The 15,166-nt window shown below is 41.1% G+C and overlaps 1 protein-coding gene across 3 annotated transcripts in view; it reads right to left on the bottom strand.

Moving 5' to 3' along the window:
- dock11 (dedicator of cytokinesis 11) overlaps nucleotides 1-15,166 on the bottom strand; it is a 115,377-nt gene that overhangs the window by 47,548 nt on the left and 52,663 nt on the right. For all 3 annotated transcript variants that reach the window (XM_042298286.1, XM_042298284.1, XM_042298285.1), the window contains 7 exons: nucleotides 14,884-14,997; nucleotides 14,654-14,729; nucleotides 13,968-14,056; nucleotides 12,076-12,199; nucleotides 11,417-11,483; nucleotides 8,603-8,650; nucleotides 2,691-2,833 (listed from right to left, as the gene is read on the bottom strand). In XM_042298286.1, coding sequence (XP_042154220.1) covers nucleotides 2,691-2,833; nucleotides 8,603-8,650; nucleotides 11,417-11,483; nucleotides 12,076-12,199; nucleotides 13,968-14,056; nucleotides 14,654-14,729; nucleotides 14,884-14,997 — 661 coding nt within the window. The remainder of the gene's footprint in view (nucleotides 1-2,690; nucleotides 2,834-8,602; nucleotides 8,651-11,416; nucleotides 11,484-12,075; nucleotides 12,200-13,967; nucleotides 14,057-14,653; nucleotides 14,730-14,883; nucleotides 14,998-15,166) is intronic.

The following is a 15,166-nucleotide window of genomic DNA, read 5'->3' as shown; positions in this document are numbered from 1 at the left end:
GTAGTTCCAAAAAAGGTTTAAATAAAAAGTCACATGCAACCGGAAAAATGCCTTGTCTGGAAAGAATCAAAGTAATTCTTCTTGCAAGTGTGCATGCGCCAACTCCACCTCTTCTGCACCTCCAATAAAATCATTCATTACTGCCACGCACAGGTCGGCTGATCCAGCAGCAGGAAAGGTCATTGATTTGATCACCTACAACACTGTATGAATGTCATATCAATCTGTTGTTTCACCCGCGTTACACAAAATGCAATAATATATAATAGATTCAGTTGACAATATAGGGTATATTTCTACATAGGCTTTATTTAGTGTATTTTAATTACATTACTAATATTGCTGGATGTGCAGAAGAGTTGGCTCATGCACACCTGCATTTTAAAAATTTTCAGCTGCATGTATGTTACAGTTTTCTTCTATCTCCTCCTCTGAAGAGGTGTAGCAAGGATCGGACCAAAATGCAGCATGGTAATTTTGATACATGTTTAATTAAGATCGATACAAAACAAGAACCGTAATGTGAAAACCTAAACAGCCTCTCTGGTGCAAACAAACACAGAGACAGGAACAATCACCCACGAAACACTCAAAGAATATGGCTGCCTAAATATGGTTCCTAATCAGAGACAACGATAAACACCTGCCTCTGATTGAGAACCACTTCAGGCAACCATAGACTTTTCTAGAAAACCCCACTATACCACAATCCCAATGCCTACAAAAAAACCCAAGACTAAATACACCACATAATAAACCCATGTCACACCCTGGCCTGACCAAAATAATAAAGAAAACACAAAATACTTAGACCAGGGCGTGACAATGTAACTTTTTATTTTAGACCTTTTATGGAAGTACATAACGGCTGGAATGGCGATAGTTGTTTAGTGAAACTCCATTCTTTGGTAAGTACCGAACATATTTTGACATTATTAAACTTGAAAAGCTGGTGAATGGCAAGTTTAAAGGAGAATCACCATATTCAATGGCTACTTTGCAAGCCCAGATTATGGTTTAAGCAGTAAGTACAGTATACAGTTGAAGTCAGAAGTTTACATACACCTTAGCCAAATAGATTTAAACTCAGCATTTCACAATTCATGATGTTTAATCCGAGTAAAAATTACCTGTCTTAGGTTAGTTAGGATCACCACTTTATTTCAAGAATGTGAAATGTCAGAATAATAGTAGAGAGAATGATTTATTTCAGCTTTTATTTATTTCATCACATTCCCAGTGGGTCAGAAGTTTACATACACTCAATTAGTATTTGGTAGCATTGCCTTTAAATTGTTTTAATTGGGTCAAACGTTTCTGGTAGCCTTCCACAAGCTTCCCACAATACATTGGGTGAATTTTGGCCCATTCCTCCTGACAGAGCTGGTGTAACTGAGTCAAGTTTGTAGGCATCCTTGCTCGCACATGCTTTTTCAGTTCTGCCCACAAATGTTCTATAGGATTGAGGTCAGGGCTTTGTGATGGCCACTCCAATACCTTGACTTTGTTGTCCTTAAGCCATTTCGCCACAACTTTGGAAGTATGCTTGGGATCATTGTCCATTTGGAAGACCCATTTGTGACCAAGCTTTAAATTCCTGACTGACGTCCCGACTGAGATGTTGCTTTAATATATCCACATAATTGTCCTGCCTCATGATGCCATCTATTTTGTGAAGTGCACCAGTCCCTCCTGCAGCAAAGCACCCCCACAACATGATGCTGCCACCCCCGTGCTTCACGGTTGGGATGGTGTTCTTCGGCTTGCAAGCATCCCCCTTTTTCCTCCAAACATAACGATGGTTATTATGGCTGAACAGTTCTATTTTTGTTTCATCTCGAAAAAGTACAATCTTTGTCCCCATGTGCAGTTGCAAACTGCAGTCTGGCTTTTTTATGGCGGTTTTGGAGCATGGGCTTCTTCCTTGCTGAGCAGCCTTTCAGGTTATGTCGATATAGGACTCATTTTACTGTGGATATAGATACTTTTGTCCCTGTTTCCTCCAGCATCTTCACAATGTCCTTTGCTGTTGTTTTGGGATTGATTTGCACTTTCCGCACCAAGCTTTCCTGAGCGGTATGACGGCTGCGTGGTCCCATGGTGTTTATTTTTGCATACTATTGTTTGTACAGATGAACCTGGTACCTTCAGGCATTTGGAAATTGCTCCCAAGGATGAACCAGACTTGTGGTACAATTTATTTTCTGTGGTCTTAGCTGATTTCTTTTGATTTTCCCATGATGTCAAGCAAAGAGGCACTGAGTTTGAAGGTAGGCCTTGAAATACATCCACAGGTACACCTCCAAATTACTCAAATTATGTCAATTAGCCTATCAGAAGCTTCTAAAGCCATGACATCATTTTCTGGAATTTTCCAAGCTGTTTAAAAGGCACAGTCAACTTAGTGCATGTAAACTTCTGACCCACTGGAATTGTGATACTGTGAATTATAAGTGAAATAGTCTGTCTGTAAACAATTGTTGGAAAAATGTATTGTGTCATGCACAAAGTAGATGTCCTAACCGACTTGCTAAAACTATAGTTTGTTCACAAGAAATTTGTGGAGTGGTTGAAAAAACTAGTTTTAATGACTCCAACCTAAGTGTATGTAAACTTCCGACTTCAACTGTATGTGCAAACTTACAGTTTGAGGCAGGGAAGTGGGAAGGGATAGCATCATATTCATGTACCTATGTTGAGTGTGAGAGAGGTATCCATGGTGCTGAACTGCTGAAGCCGGCTCTGCATTAGGCCGGCTCTGCAGCGCATCACAGGCATGGTCTGGGACTTCCTGTCTGAAGAGAACAGCTTGGACACCCAGGCATCCTGACTCCTATACACACACGCCGCCGACACGCATGCACACACACACACACAGATGGGTTGAGAGAGACAATGACTATGATATAATGTATTGGCATGGAACACATAGGTGTCTTGTCTAGGGCTGTGGCGGTATATAAAGAAAATGTAGTCTATTTCAGAAGAACAAAATAGTATACTTTGAGTTGTCCTTATGTTAGGTCCTCATCTGGCTATGCCATATGGCTGTGGGCTACACTAGTTCATTTACCAGACAAGATTTGCATAGAAGTCCATGGCATTATTTTATAGTATGAAGAATACAATTGAATGAAGCTGAATAAAATTGAAAGGATATTTTCTGTGCACATGCGACTATTCTGTGTTGAGCGGTTAACAAAGAAATAGGCACACTTATATGCTTAATTTATAGTTATTAATGTAACTTTAGTTATTCTACAAACGTTTGGCTATATGTGTCGATTTTTAATAAATGCATAATGCGACTCTAATGATGATTTGAAAAAACGTTGCATGAAAAGCATGAGTTCTGCTTGTTATACACACTACACCAGTCAATGATTCACAATTTGACAAACACTTGATAATGCCTCAAATTTCCCGGCGGCATCCCCTTTGTATGGCCGTAATGCCCCCGAAAAAAAATACATGCCTTTTGTGGCCAGTGGTCGTTGTGCCCTTAGGCTGAATATTATAATTCCCTTCTCCCTGAGTGCTCCGTGCTCCGAAGCACCTCTCAGTCACATGGCTCTCAATCACGTGATCAGGTCTTTCTCACAGGCTACAAGTGAAGACAGACACTTCAGGGACGCAACTGCGCTCGTCATTATCCAATTCCGAAGTGCATATTAAAGATACTGGAAGTACCGTCCACATTTACTTTGTCAGGCAACAAGATGACTAAGCCTAACGAACAGCAAAAGCACGGGCAAAAGTTGACCTATTCTATTCTGTGCGCAGTCTGGGATAGTTGTGGGATGCGATAGATCCCAAATTAATATAACCACTAGCTTAAAAAAAAACTTTTTACACAATGAGGCTGACGCAACAGATCGAACGTTTAGCTTAAAATGTTGATCTATTAGGCTATTTCTTCACATTATAAGCGCAGCAATGCGCACACTATAAGTGCAGACGTTCCATTAGAAGGAACACCATTATCAAAAGTAACTGCAAATGCGATTATGCATGTAATACTTTTATTATAAAGGTGCATTTTTATGGTGAAAATTCTTTCCTAAACTTGGAACTTTACAGGCTGCTTATGTATGCCAGTTAGGCTCTATACCAAATCAAATCAAATCTAAATTTTATTGGTCACATACAGTACACAAGGTTAGCAGATGTTATTGCGAGTGTAGCGAAATGCTTGTGCTTCTAGTTCCGACAGTGCAGCAATATCTAACAAGTAATATCTAACAATTCCACAACAAATACCTAATAACACAAATCTAAGTAAAGGAATGGAATAAAAATATATAAATATATGGATGAGCAATGTCAGAGCAGCATAGACTAAGATGCAATATATAGTATAGAATAAATATGAGATGAGTAATGCAAGATATGTGAACATTATTAAAGTGGCATTACTAAAGTGACTAGTGTTCCATTTATTGAAGTGGCCAATGATTTCAAGTCTGTATCTAGGCAGCAGCCTCTTTGTGCTAGAGATGACTGTTTAACAGTCTGATGGCCTTGAGATAGAAGATGTTTTTCAGTCTGTTTTTCATTCCCCAACAACTACCTAATACACGCAAATCTAAAGGGGTGAATGAGAATATGTACATAAAAGTATATGGACGAGCGATGGCCGAGCGGCATAGGCACGATGCAGTAGATGGTATAAAATACATGAGTAATGTAAGATATGTAAACATTAAATGGCATTATTTAAAGTGACGTTGTTTAAAGTGACTAGTGATCCATTTATTAAAGTGTCCAGTGATTTGGTTTCAATGTATGCAGCAGCCTCTGAGTTAGGGTTTGTTGTTTAGTAGTCTGATGGCCTTGAGATAGAAGCTGTTTCTTAATCTCTAAGTCCCAGCTTTGATGCACCTGTACTGACCTCGCCTTCTGGATGGTAGCAGGGTGAACAGGCAGTGGCTTGGGTGGATGTTGTACTAGATGATCTTTTTGGCCTTCTTGTGACATCGGGTGATGTAGGTGTCCTGGAGGGCAGGTAGTTTGCCCCCGGCAATGCGTTGGGCAGACTGCACCACCCTCTGGAGAGCCCTGCGGTTATGGGCGGTGCAGTTGCCGTACCAGACGGTGATACAGCGAGACAGGATGCTCTCAATTTTGCATCTGTAAAAGTTGGAGGGTCTTAGGTGCCAAGCCAAATTTCTTCAGCCTCCTGAGGTTGAAGAGGTGCTGTTGCGCCTTCTTCACCACACGGTCTGTGTGGGTGGTCCATTTCAGTTTGTCAGTGATATACGCAGAAGAACTTAAAACTTTCCACCTTCTCCAATGCTGTCCCGTCGATGTGGATAGGGGGTGATCCCTCTGCTGTTTCCTGAAGTCCAATGTCATATCCTTTGTTTTTTTGACGTTGAGTGAGAGGTTATTTTCCTGACACCACACTCATCTCCTCCCTGTAGGCTGTCGCGTTGTTGTTGTTAATCAAGCCTACTACTGTTGTGTCGTCTGCAAACTTGATGATTGATTTGGAGAGAGTAAAGTGGATTAAAGTGCTTAATTAATGTGCTTAACTTAAGTTATTTGTACACATAAGCTGTGATACAAACCTTGTATCACAGCTTAAGTGACTATGATTAGAAAAGGGCATTGTTTCTTGCCTTACGCTGGGCATCATTCACAAGTGATAATATATAATTCACAAGTTATAGGCCAATATTGTCACCCATGGACTATTCTTGATTTAATCTTGTCTTTACATATACTAAATAATATCTGTGTGAAATTTGTTTTGATTTAGAATGGACCATTATCATGCACCTGTCTTCAAAACAGGGGAAACCAAACTAAAATTAGTGCAAGGCAAAAAGGATAATGGTGGCCAAATGCCAGAGGGGTTGAATCATACGGAGGAGTTAATATGTGTGTGACGTAAGGTTGTAACCTGTATAAAGAGTGTGTGCCAAGACTGGAAAAGTAGTTGTTTTCATGAACCAGCTTGGCTTTTATTATATTCTAATAAAAGTATATTTGAACTCACAGGCTCTGGTAGTTGAGAAATATTACTGACTGAATATTTCCACGACAGCTGCTGCCCCATATACAGAGACTTGAAATCACGGGCTACTTTAATAATTGAAGACTAGTCACTTTAAATATTTGAGCTTTACTCATCTGATGACTGCCTTGCCTGGTTCACCAACTACTTTGCAGACAGAGTTCAGTGTGTCAAATCGGAGGGCATGCTGTCCGGTCCTCTGGCAGTCTCTATGGGGGTGCCACAGGGTTCAATTCTCGGGCCGACTCTTTTCTCTGTATTTATCAATGATGTTGCTCTTGCTGAGGGCGATTCCCTGATCCACCTCTACGCAGACGACACATTTCTGTATACTTCCGGCCCGTCCTTGGACACTGTGCTATCTAACCTCCAAACGAGCTTCAATGCCATACAACACTCCCTCCGTGGCCTCCAACTGCTCTTAAACGCTAGTAAAACCAAATGCATGCTTTTCAACCGTTCGCTGCCTGCACCCGCACGCCCGACTAGCATCACCAACCTGGATGGTTCCGACCTTGAATATGTGGACATCTATAAGTACCTAGGTGTCTGGCTAGACTGTAAACTCTCCTTCCAGACTCATATCAAACATCTCCAATCGAAAATCAAATCTAGAGTCGGCTTTCTATTCCGCAACAAAGCCTCCTTCACTCACGCCGCCAAACTTACCCTAGTAAAACTGACTATCCTACCGATCCTCGACTTCGGCGATGTCATCTACAAAATAGCTTCCAACACTCTACTCAGCAAACTGGATGCAGTTTATCACAGTGCCATCCGTTTTGTCACTAAAGCACCTTATACCACCCACCACTGCAACCTGTATGTTCTAGACGGCTGGCCTTCGCTACATATTCGTCGCCAGACCCACACTCCAGGTCATCTACAAGTCCATGCTAGGTAAAGCTCCGCCTTATCTCAGTTTACTGGTCACGATGGCAACACCCCCCCGTAGCACGCACTCCAGCAGGTGTATCTCACTGATCATCCCTAAAGCCAACACCTCATTTGGCCGCCTTTCGTTCCAGTTCTCTGCTGCCTGTGACTGGAACTAATTGCAAAAATCGCTGAAGTTGGAGACTTTTATCTCCCTCACCAACTTCAAACATCTGCTATCTGAGCAGCTAACTGATCGCTGCAGCTGTACATAGTCTATCGGTAAATAGCCCACCCAATTTTACCTACCTCATCCCCATATTGTTATTTATTTACTCTTCTGCTCTTTTGCACACCAATATCTCTACCTGTACATGACCATCTGATCATTTATCACTCCAGTGTTAATCTGCAAAATTGTAATTATTCGCCTACTTCCTCATGCCTTTTGCATACAATGTATATAGACTCTTTTTTTCCTACTGTGTTATTGACTTGTTAATTGTTTACTCCATGTGTAACTCTGTGTTGTCTGTTCACACTGCTATGCTTTATCTTGGCCAGGTCGCAGTTGCAAATGAGAACTTGTTCTCAACCAGCCTACCTGGTTAAATAAAGGTGAAATACAAAAAAAATATGTATAGTGTATTCTATTCTACTGTATGCCACTCCGACATCGGACACTGTTTCTTAATCTCTCGGTCCCAGCTCATCCTAATATTGATATATTCCTTCATTCCATTCTTTTACTTTTAGGTTGTGTGTATTGTTGTGAATTGTAGATATTACTGCACTGCTGGAGCTAGAAACACAAGCATTTCACTACACCAGCAAAAACATCTGCTAAACATGTGTATGTGTCATAACATTTGATTTGATTCCTAGAAAGGCTGCACAACATGGGCTGTTGGGCTCTCATGAAGTGTTTTGCATTGATGTCAGAGTGATTAGAGGGACAATAGAGTGCCAGGCAGTTAGCAGGTTTGATAAGCTACGAATGACTGTCAGCAGCATCAGAGCTTGGAGAAGCCTTCATTTGACTGGCTTAATGACTCGTGACCGCCAGTGTGGCGGCAATACGGTCACCTTAACAGCCCTGGTCTTGACAGAGACACAACAATACACTCCACTGAACTTAAACAACTAGGGAGTTAATGACTCATGTAACGGACTGCAGGAAACCTAAATCTGATAAACCAGACTCAGAAACACACGTACACCTAAAGATAAGTGTAGATGCATTAACATTTAAAACATTTTTTTTTAACCTTTATTTAATTAGGCAAGTCAGTTAAGAACAAAATCTTATTTTCAATGACGGCCTAGGAACAGTGAGTGGGGTAACTGCCTGTTCATGGGCAGAACGGCAGATTTGTACCTTGTCAGCTCGGGGGTTTGAACTTGCAACCTTCCGGTTACTGGTCCAACGCTCTAACGCTCTAACCACTAGGCTACCCTGCTGCTTTACCGCCCATTTATTAGCAATAACAAAAAAAGAACAACAACCTTTTGACAACCAAGCCTAAAGATGTGTGGGGGACAATAATTATAATAGAATTTATTGGACTAGCGAGGAACCTTAGGTTGGACATCCAAGAATTCTTACTCCTACAAATAGACACAGAGACACAGGTACCATATACCTGTTTAGGACAAACTTAGTAGCACTATATTTTAGTGCTGTACGTAATCCAAACATCATCCTACCTGCCAATGTTTCTCTTTCCAACATAACGGAACTGCACCAGGCATGTCCTGAAAGAGATTGAAGAGGTCCGGATAAATAAGTTTATCTCATAGATGTTAATTGCAATTAATAGTCTTGTACATCACATAGTTGATTAGTGGTATGCAAATAGGACAACAACATCAATCACTTGATAAGTGATTGTTATACAGTGGGAAGAAAAAGCATGTGAACCCTTTGGAATTACCTGGACTTCTGCATAAAGTGGTCATAAAATTGGATCTGATCTTCATCTAGGTCACAACAATAGACAAACACAGTCTGCTTAAACTAATAACACACAAACAATTATATGTTTTCATGTCTTTATTTAGCACACCATGTAAACATTCACAGTGCAGGGTGGGAAAAGTATGTGAAGCCTTGGATTTAATAACTGGTTGACCCTCCTTTGGCAGCAATAGCCTCAATCAAACGTTTTCTGTAGTTGCTGATCAGACCTTCACAATGGTCAGGAGGACTTTTGGACCTTTTCTCTTTTCAAAACTGTTTCAGTTCAGCATTAATCTTGGGATGTCTAGTGTGAACTGCTCTCTTGCCATAGCATCTCAATCGGGTTGAGGTCAGGACTCTGACTTGGCCCCTCCAGAATGTGTATTTTCTTCTGTTGAAGCCATTCTGTTGTTGATTTAATTATGTGTTTTAGGTTGTTGTCCTGTTGCATCACTCAAATTCTGTTGAGCTTCAATTGGCGGACAGATAGCCTAACGTTCCCCTGCAAAATGTCTTGATAAACTTGGGAATTAATTTTTCCGTTGATGATAGCAAGCTGTCTAGGCCCTGAGGCAGCAAAGCAGCCACAAACCATGATGCTCCCTCCACCATTATTTACAGTTGGGATGAGGTTTTGATGTTGGTGTGCTGTGCCTTTTTTTCTCCACACATAGTGTTTTGTGTTCCTTCCAAACAACTCAACTGTAGTTTCATCTGTCCACAGAATATTTTGCCAGTAGCGCTGGGGAACATCCAGATGCACTTTTGAAAACTTCAGACGTGCAGCAATGTTTTTTTTGGACAGCAGTGTCTTCTTCCGTGGTGTCCTCCCATGAACACCATTCTTGTTTTGTGTTTTACGTATCGTAGACTTGTCAACAGAGATGTTAGCATGTTCCAGACATTTCTGTAAGTCCTTAGCTGACACTCTAGGATTCTTCTTAACCTCAGAGCATTCTGCGCCGTGCTCTTGCAGGACGGCCACTCCTAGGGAAAGTAGCAACAGTGCTGAACTTTTTCCATTTATAGACAATTTGTCTTACCGTGGACTGATGAACGTCAAGGCTTTTAGAGATACTTTTGTAACCCTTTCCAGCTTCATGCAAGTCAACAATTCTTAATCTTAGGTCTTCTGAGATCTCTTTCGTTTGAGGCATGGTTACTATCAGGCAATGCTTCTTGTGAATAGAGTGTGTTTTTATCGGGCAAGGCAGCACTAACCAACATCTCCAATATCGTCTCATTGATTGGACTCCAGGTTAGCTAACTCCTGACTCCAATTCGTTTTTGGAGAAGTCATTAGATCAAATTTGATGACTAATTTATGCAGAAATCCAGGTAATTCCGAAGGGTTAACATACAGTTCCTTGCAAAAGTATTCATCCCCTTGGCGTTTTTCCTATTTTGTTGCATTACAACCTGTAATTAAAATGGATTTTTATTTGGATTTCATGTAATGGACATACACAAAATAGTTCAAAGTGGTGAAGTGAAATGGAAAAAATAACTTGTTTAAAAAAACAATTTAAAAAACAAAACAGAAAAGTGGTGCGTGCATACAGTGGGGCAAAAAAGTATTTAGTCAGCCACCAATTGTGCAAGTTCTCCCACTTAAAAAGATGAGGCCTGTAATTTTCATCATAGGTACACTTCAACTATGACAGACAAAATGAGAAGAAAAAAAATACAGAAAATTACATTGTAAGATTTTTTATGAATTTATTTGCTGTGTTTAAAAACGATTGCCTGTGCACACGTGCTCACACACACGCACGCACATACCTTATTTTGACATTAACAACTAGTTTAATGGCTAGAGCTCAGGGTTTGTCCTGGGCAGGGTGTATGATCAGGAAAACTTCCTGACTCTCATCCTGCATCCACACAAGGGAATATAACCTATTATATTCTAGTCCTGCATCCACACAGCGAATATAACCTATTATATTCTAATCCTGCATCCACACAGCGAATATAACCTACTATATTCTAATCCCGCATCCACACAGCGAATATAACCTATTATATTCTAGTCCTGCATCCACACAGCGAATATAACCTATTATATTCTAGTCCTGCATCCACACAGCGAATATAACCTATTATATTCTAGTCCTGCATCCACACAGCGAATATAACCTACTATATTCTAATCCTGCATCCACACAAAATAATATAACCTACTCTATTCTAATCCTGCATCCACACAGCGAATAAACCTATTATATTCTAATCCTGCATCCACACAGCGAATATAACCTACTATATTCTAATCCTGCATTCACACAAGAGAATATAACCTATTATATTCTAATCCTGCATCCACACAGCGAATATAACCTACTATATTATAATCCTGCATTCACACAAGAGAATATAACCTATTATATTATAATCCTGCATTCACACAAGAGAATATAACCTATTATATTCTAGTCCTGCATCCACACAGCAAATATAACCTATTATATTCTAGTCCTGCATCCACACAGCGAATATAACCTATTATATTCTAGCCCTGCATCCACACAGCGAATATAAGATAATGATCTTGTACTCACTCCAGTAGACTGAGGAAGTTGATGATGTCCTGAGGATTGACCTTGTTCCAGTAGGCCAGCAGGTTGTCTAGAGACAGAGACACAACAGGAGAGTGACAGACACTGAGACAGCTTTTGTAGCAGGTCAACAGGCAGAAACAACCAGAAGATTACACAATGACCAGGTCTGCGTCCCAAATTACACCATATTGCCTTTGTAGTGCATTACTTTTGAACAGGCCCTGGCCAAAAGTAGTGTACCAAGTAGCACACCGATGTCTGCTAAAAACCGCACAAAAGTCAGAAATTCCACAGAGGCCAATGAAAATGTTTGAATATAGGCGTAATAATAGGATAGCTATAATATAGGTCAAATGAACACAACACAGGATATACAGTGCATTCATTCAGTGTCTAGGTATGCATCATCAAACCCCAAATAGAGAGAAGTGACTGTGTGGCGCTGACCATAGAGATACTGTAACATATTGCACATACTACAGTATGCCAATTCAGGAAGTACACTGACGTTCCAATTACAATTCTCTTCAATGCTTTTTAATGAGAAAAATTTAAAATTGGAATTTGGTTTACATTCTGAAATGGCTGGAACGAAAATCAAATTGACCCCAACCTTGGTATGTGTTCTACATGTATTTAATATTGTGTTGCTGACTGACCGTCTGAGACGGTCCTGACGATGTGAAGGAAACACAGAAGCAGTCCTTTGATCTCATAGTGGCCCAGTCTGCCTATGGGAGGGAGAGTAGTACTGCTGCTCATAGTGGAGCCCCGCCGGTGGAGCTGGAGGACAATACACCATAGAGGAAGAAAACATGGTATCAGAAACAGTAGCAGGGAGGGACACCACAGAGCAAGAAAACATGGTATCAGAAACAGTGGCAGGGAGGGACACCACGGAGTAAGAAAACATGGCATCAGAAACAGTAGCAGGGAGGGACACCACGGAGTAAGAAAACATGGACGTATGGTCCCTCCCCTCCGTTAAATAAAATCCTAACTATAAACTTTCAACTAAAAACATATATGTTATATTTTTGAATAACAAATCTAAATGACCAAACATCAATATCTGACAGGGAACAAAACTTATATGATATCATGCTCTCCTTGTCTGTCTCTCACCTCAGAGCCCCTTCTGTGGAGCTGTGGGGAGAAACACCACAGAGGAAGAAAACACAGTGGCATTTATTCATACCACCAAAAAAGAAAGACAATCATTTGAAGCAGTGGCGCTTAGTCCTACTATATGACAGGGGTTCAAACTTTTTTGGCCTGTTACCTAATTTTGATATCAAAGCAATTTTGCGACCCCCACTGTAAATAAAGGTGATATAATCAACAGCCAATGTTAACTTCTTTATTTGGGGCTATGACAGTGTATTACAAATCAGTCTGACAGTACTTTCATCTCAAGGAAGCATGGTTTGAAGTAACTGGACAACTTTTATTTGTATTGCTTTTACATCTTTTTAAGGAATTTTTATCTTATTAACACTTTGTTCTAGCTAGATATTTGTGTAGGTAGCTATCAAGTAAACACAATGAATGCATCTGAAGCACACAATGCATACGAAGTTCATGATCTTGATCTATGATCTATGATCTTGATCTATGATCTTCTGTGTAGAAAATAACACCATCATTGCTTTCATTGACAATGTTCTTTTCCTCCCAGTCTGATTTGTGGCCTGGTCCTGTCCACTCTATTCTAAAGAGTCCTGTGGCGGCTTGTGAGCGAGCATTGTACGTGTTCCCGAGAGTCTTAGCTTTCAGGATTGGGGTCATAATAGCTTATACTGTAGCTCCAACCGTTTAAGTTTAAGCCTTGAGACATGGATTGTGTATGTGTGCCATTCAAAGGGTGAATGGGGAAGACAAAAACTGTAAGGGCCTTTGAACATTGTATGGTAGTAGAAGCCAGGCGCACCGGTTTGTGTCAAGAACTTCAACAGTGCTGAGTTTTTCCACGGTCAACAATTTCCCGTGTGAACCAAGAATGGTCCACCACCCAAAGGACATTCAGCCAACTTGACACAACTGTGGGAAGCATTGGAGTCAACATGGGCCAGCATCCCTGTGGAACACTTTGACACCTTGTACAGTCCATGCCGCGACAAATTGAGGCTGTTCTGAGGGCAAAAAAGGGGGGTGCAACTCAATATCAGGAAGGTGTTCCTAATGTTTGGTATACAGTGTATATCGCTACAATAAATAATAAAGGCTTGCAAGTGTTGGAGAAATGACCCAAACGAAAAACAACAAATAAGATTTATATCACTTCATATCATGTTTATTTTTTAACGGAACAGGATGTAGAGCGTCATATTCAATTTGACTGTTCTGCTATGATGTGCTCTACTGAACTTGACTTATGGCGTTCCCTCTGGTTCTGTCCCAAATCGCACCCTATTCCCTACATAGTACACTACTTTTGACCAGAGCCCTATGTGCCCTAGTCAAAAGTAGTGCACTATATAGGGAATATGGTGCCATATTCTCTTTATTTTTCTTATTTGTATTGGCCCATCCAACACTCTCTGTTTCTTACCTCAGAGCTATCTGGAGTGCTGGGATCCATGAACAGAGATCCTCTAGAGTCCTCCCTCCTCACCAAGTGGCCGTTCTGAGCTACTGGGCCTGGGGAGTACAGAGACACATGTTCACATAGCTTCTCAGATGTTTTTTTTGTGTGCTTTTTTTGGGGGGGGTAGGGTAACAGATGTGGATCAGTAAAGGATTCGGAAAGGTTGCTGGTTCAAGTCCCAGGCCAGGAGATACAGAAGAATGACTACCATTACTGTTGTGGCCTTGAGCATGGCACTAAACCCCAAGAAATATCTATCTAGAGGCGCTAACCCGCGGTTGACACCGTGCCTCTCAGTGTGTGTGTGTTGCACAGGTGGCGTCTGAATTGGGGAGGACGGGATGGATGGAATGGTATCAAACACATGGGAACCATGTGTTTAATATCCTTTTGTTTACTTACTCCATTCCACACGTTCTGCCCTCACCAGCCTCCTGTGGTGTGTGGGTTTGGGAAAATGGCAGACGGAGAATTTCCGTTCTAACCAAATGGACAATAAAACACCTATTTTACCGCCAGTTCCCAAACATCAAAGCAAAAATTCTGATGGGAAATTACAATTCTAACGTACCCTTATTTATCTTTATGAATAATCTCCTGCACCTACTGTCGGCAGGGGTTAACACATTGAGGACAGACGTCACACTAACCGTGGTCCTTATCGATGGCCGTGCTGGTCCTGCGGCTGTCCATCAAGCCGGTTGATCTCAAGTCATCTCTGGAGCCCTGGAAGAGCACAGGACAACAACAAGGGTAGGGGTCCATTCTATTTCAATTCAGTCAAATCAGGAAATAAACTTCAATTTCAATTCATAATTTTCATGAGAGCAGATAGAGTAAACCAGGACCTCCAGGGGTGGAAGGTAGGTGGGGGACTCACGGTGAAGCCCAGGCCGGGGCTAGAGGTGTGATGCTGGGCAGACAGCTGTTTGAGGTTCTGGTAGAGCAGCTCCAGCAGTGGCAGGTACAGTAGACAGATACGGGCCTGCTGATTCTGACATACAGAGGGGGGTGTAAAAAGTGAATGTCTTTTTCCAACAATCTTTATTGTTGTTCCATTTGCATACACAGTGTGTTGTTAGCACGCCAACAGGATCTGTGTGGTCTATGGAACAGTGACCTTTAACAAACAGTACAACTGTGTCAACCAAAACAACTATCTA

Source organism: Oncorhynchus tshawytscha, linkage group LG15 (genome assembly GCF_018296145.1).
Source record: "Oncorhynchus tshawytscha isolate Ot180627B linkage group LG15, Otsh_v2.0, whole genome shotgun sequence".
In the NCBI taxonomy this organism is placed as follows: domain Eukaryota; kingdom Metazoa; phylum Chordata; class Actinopteri; order Salmoniformes; family Salmonidae; genus Oncorhynchus; species Oncorhynchus tshawytscha.
This window is presented reverse-complemented; position numbering and strand designations above follow the sequence as displayed.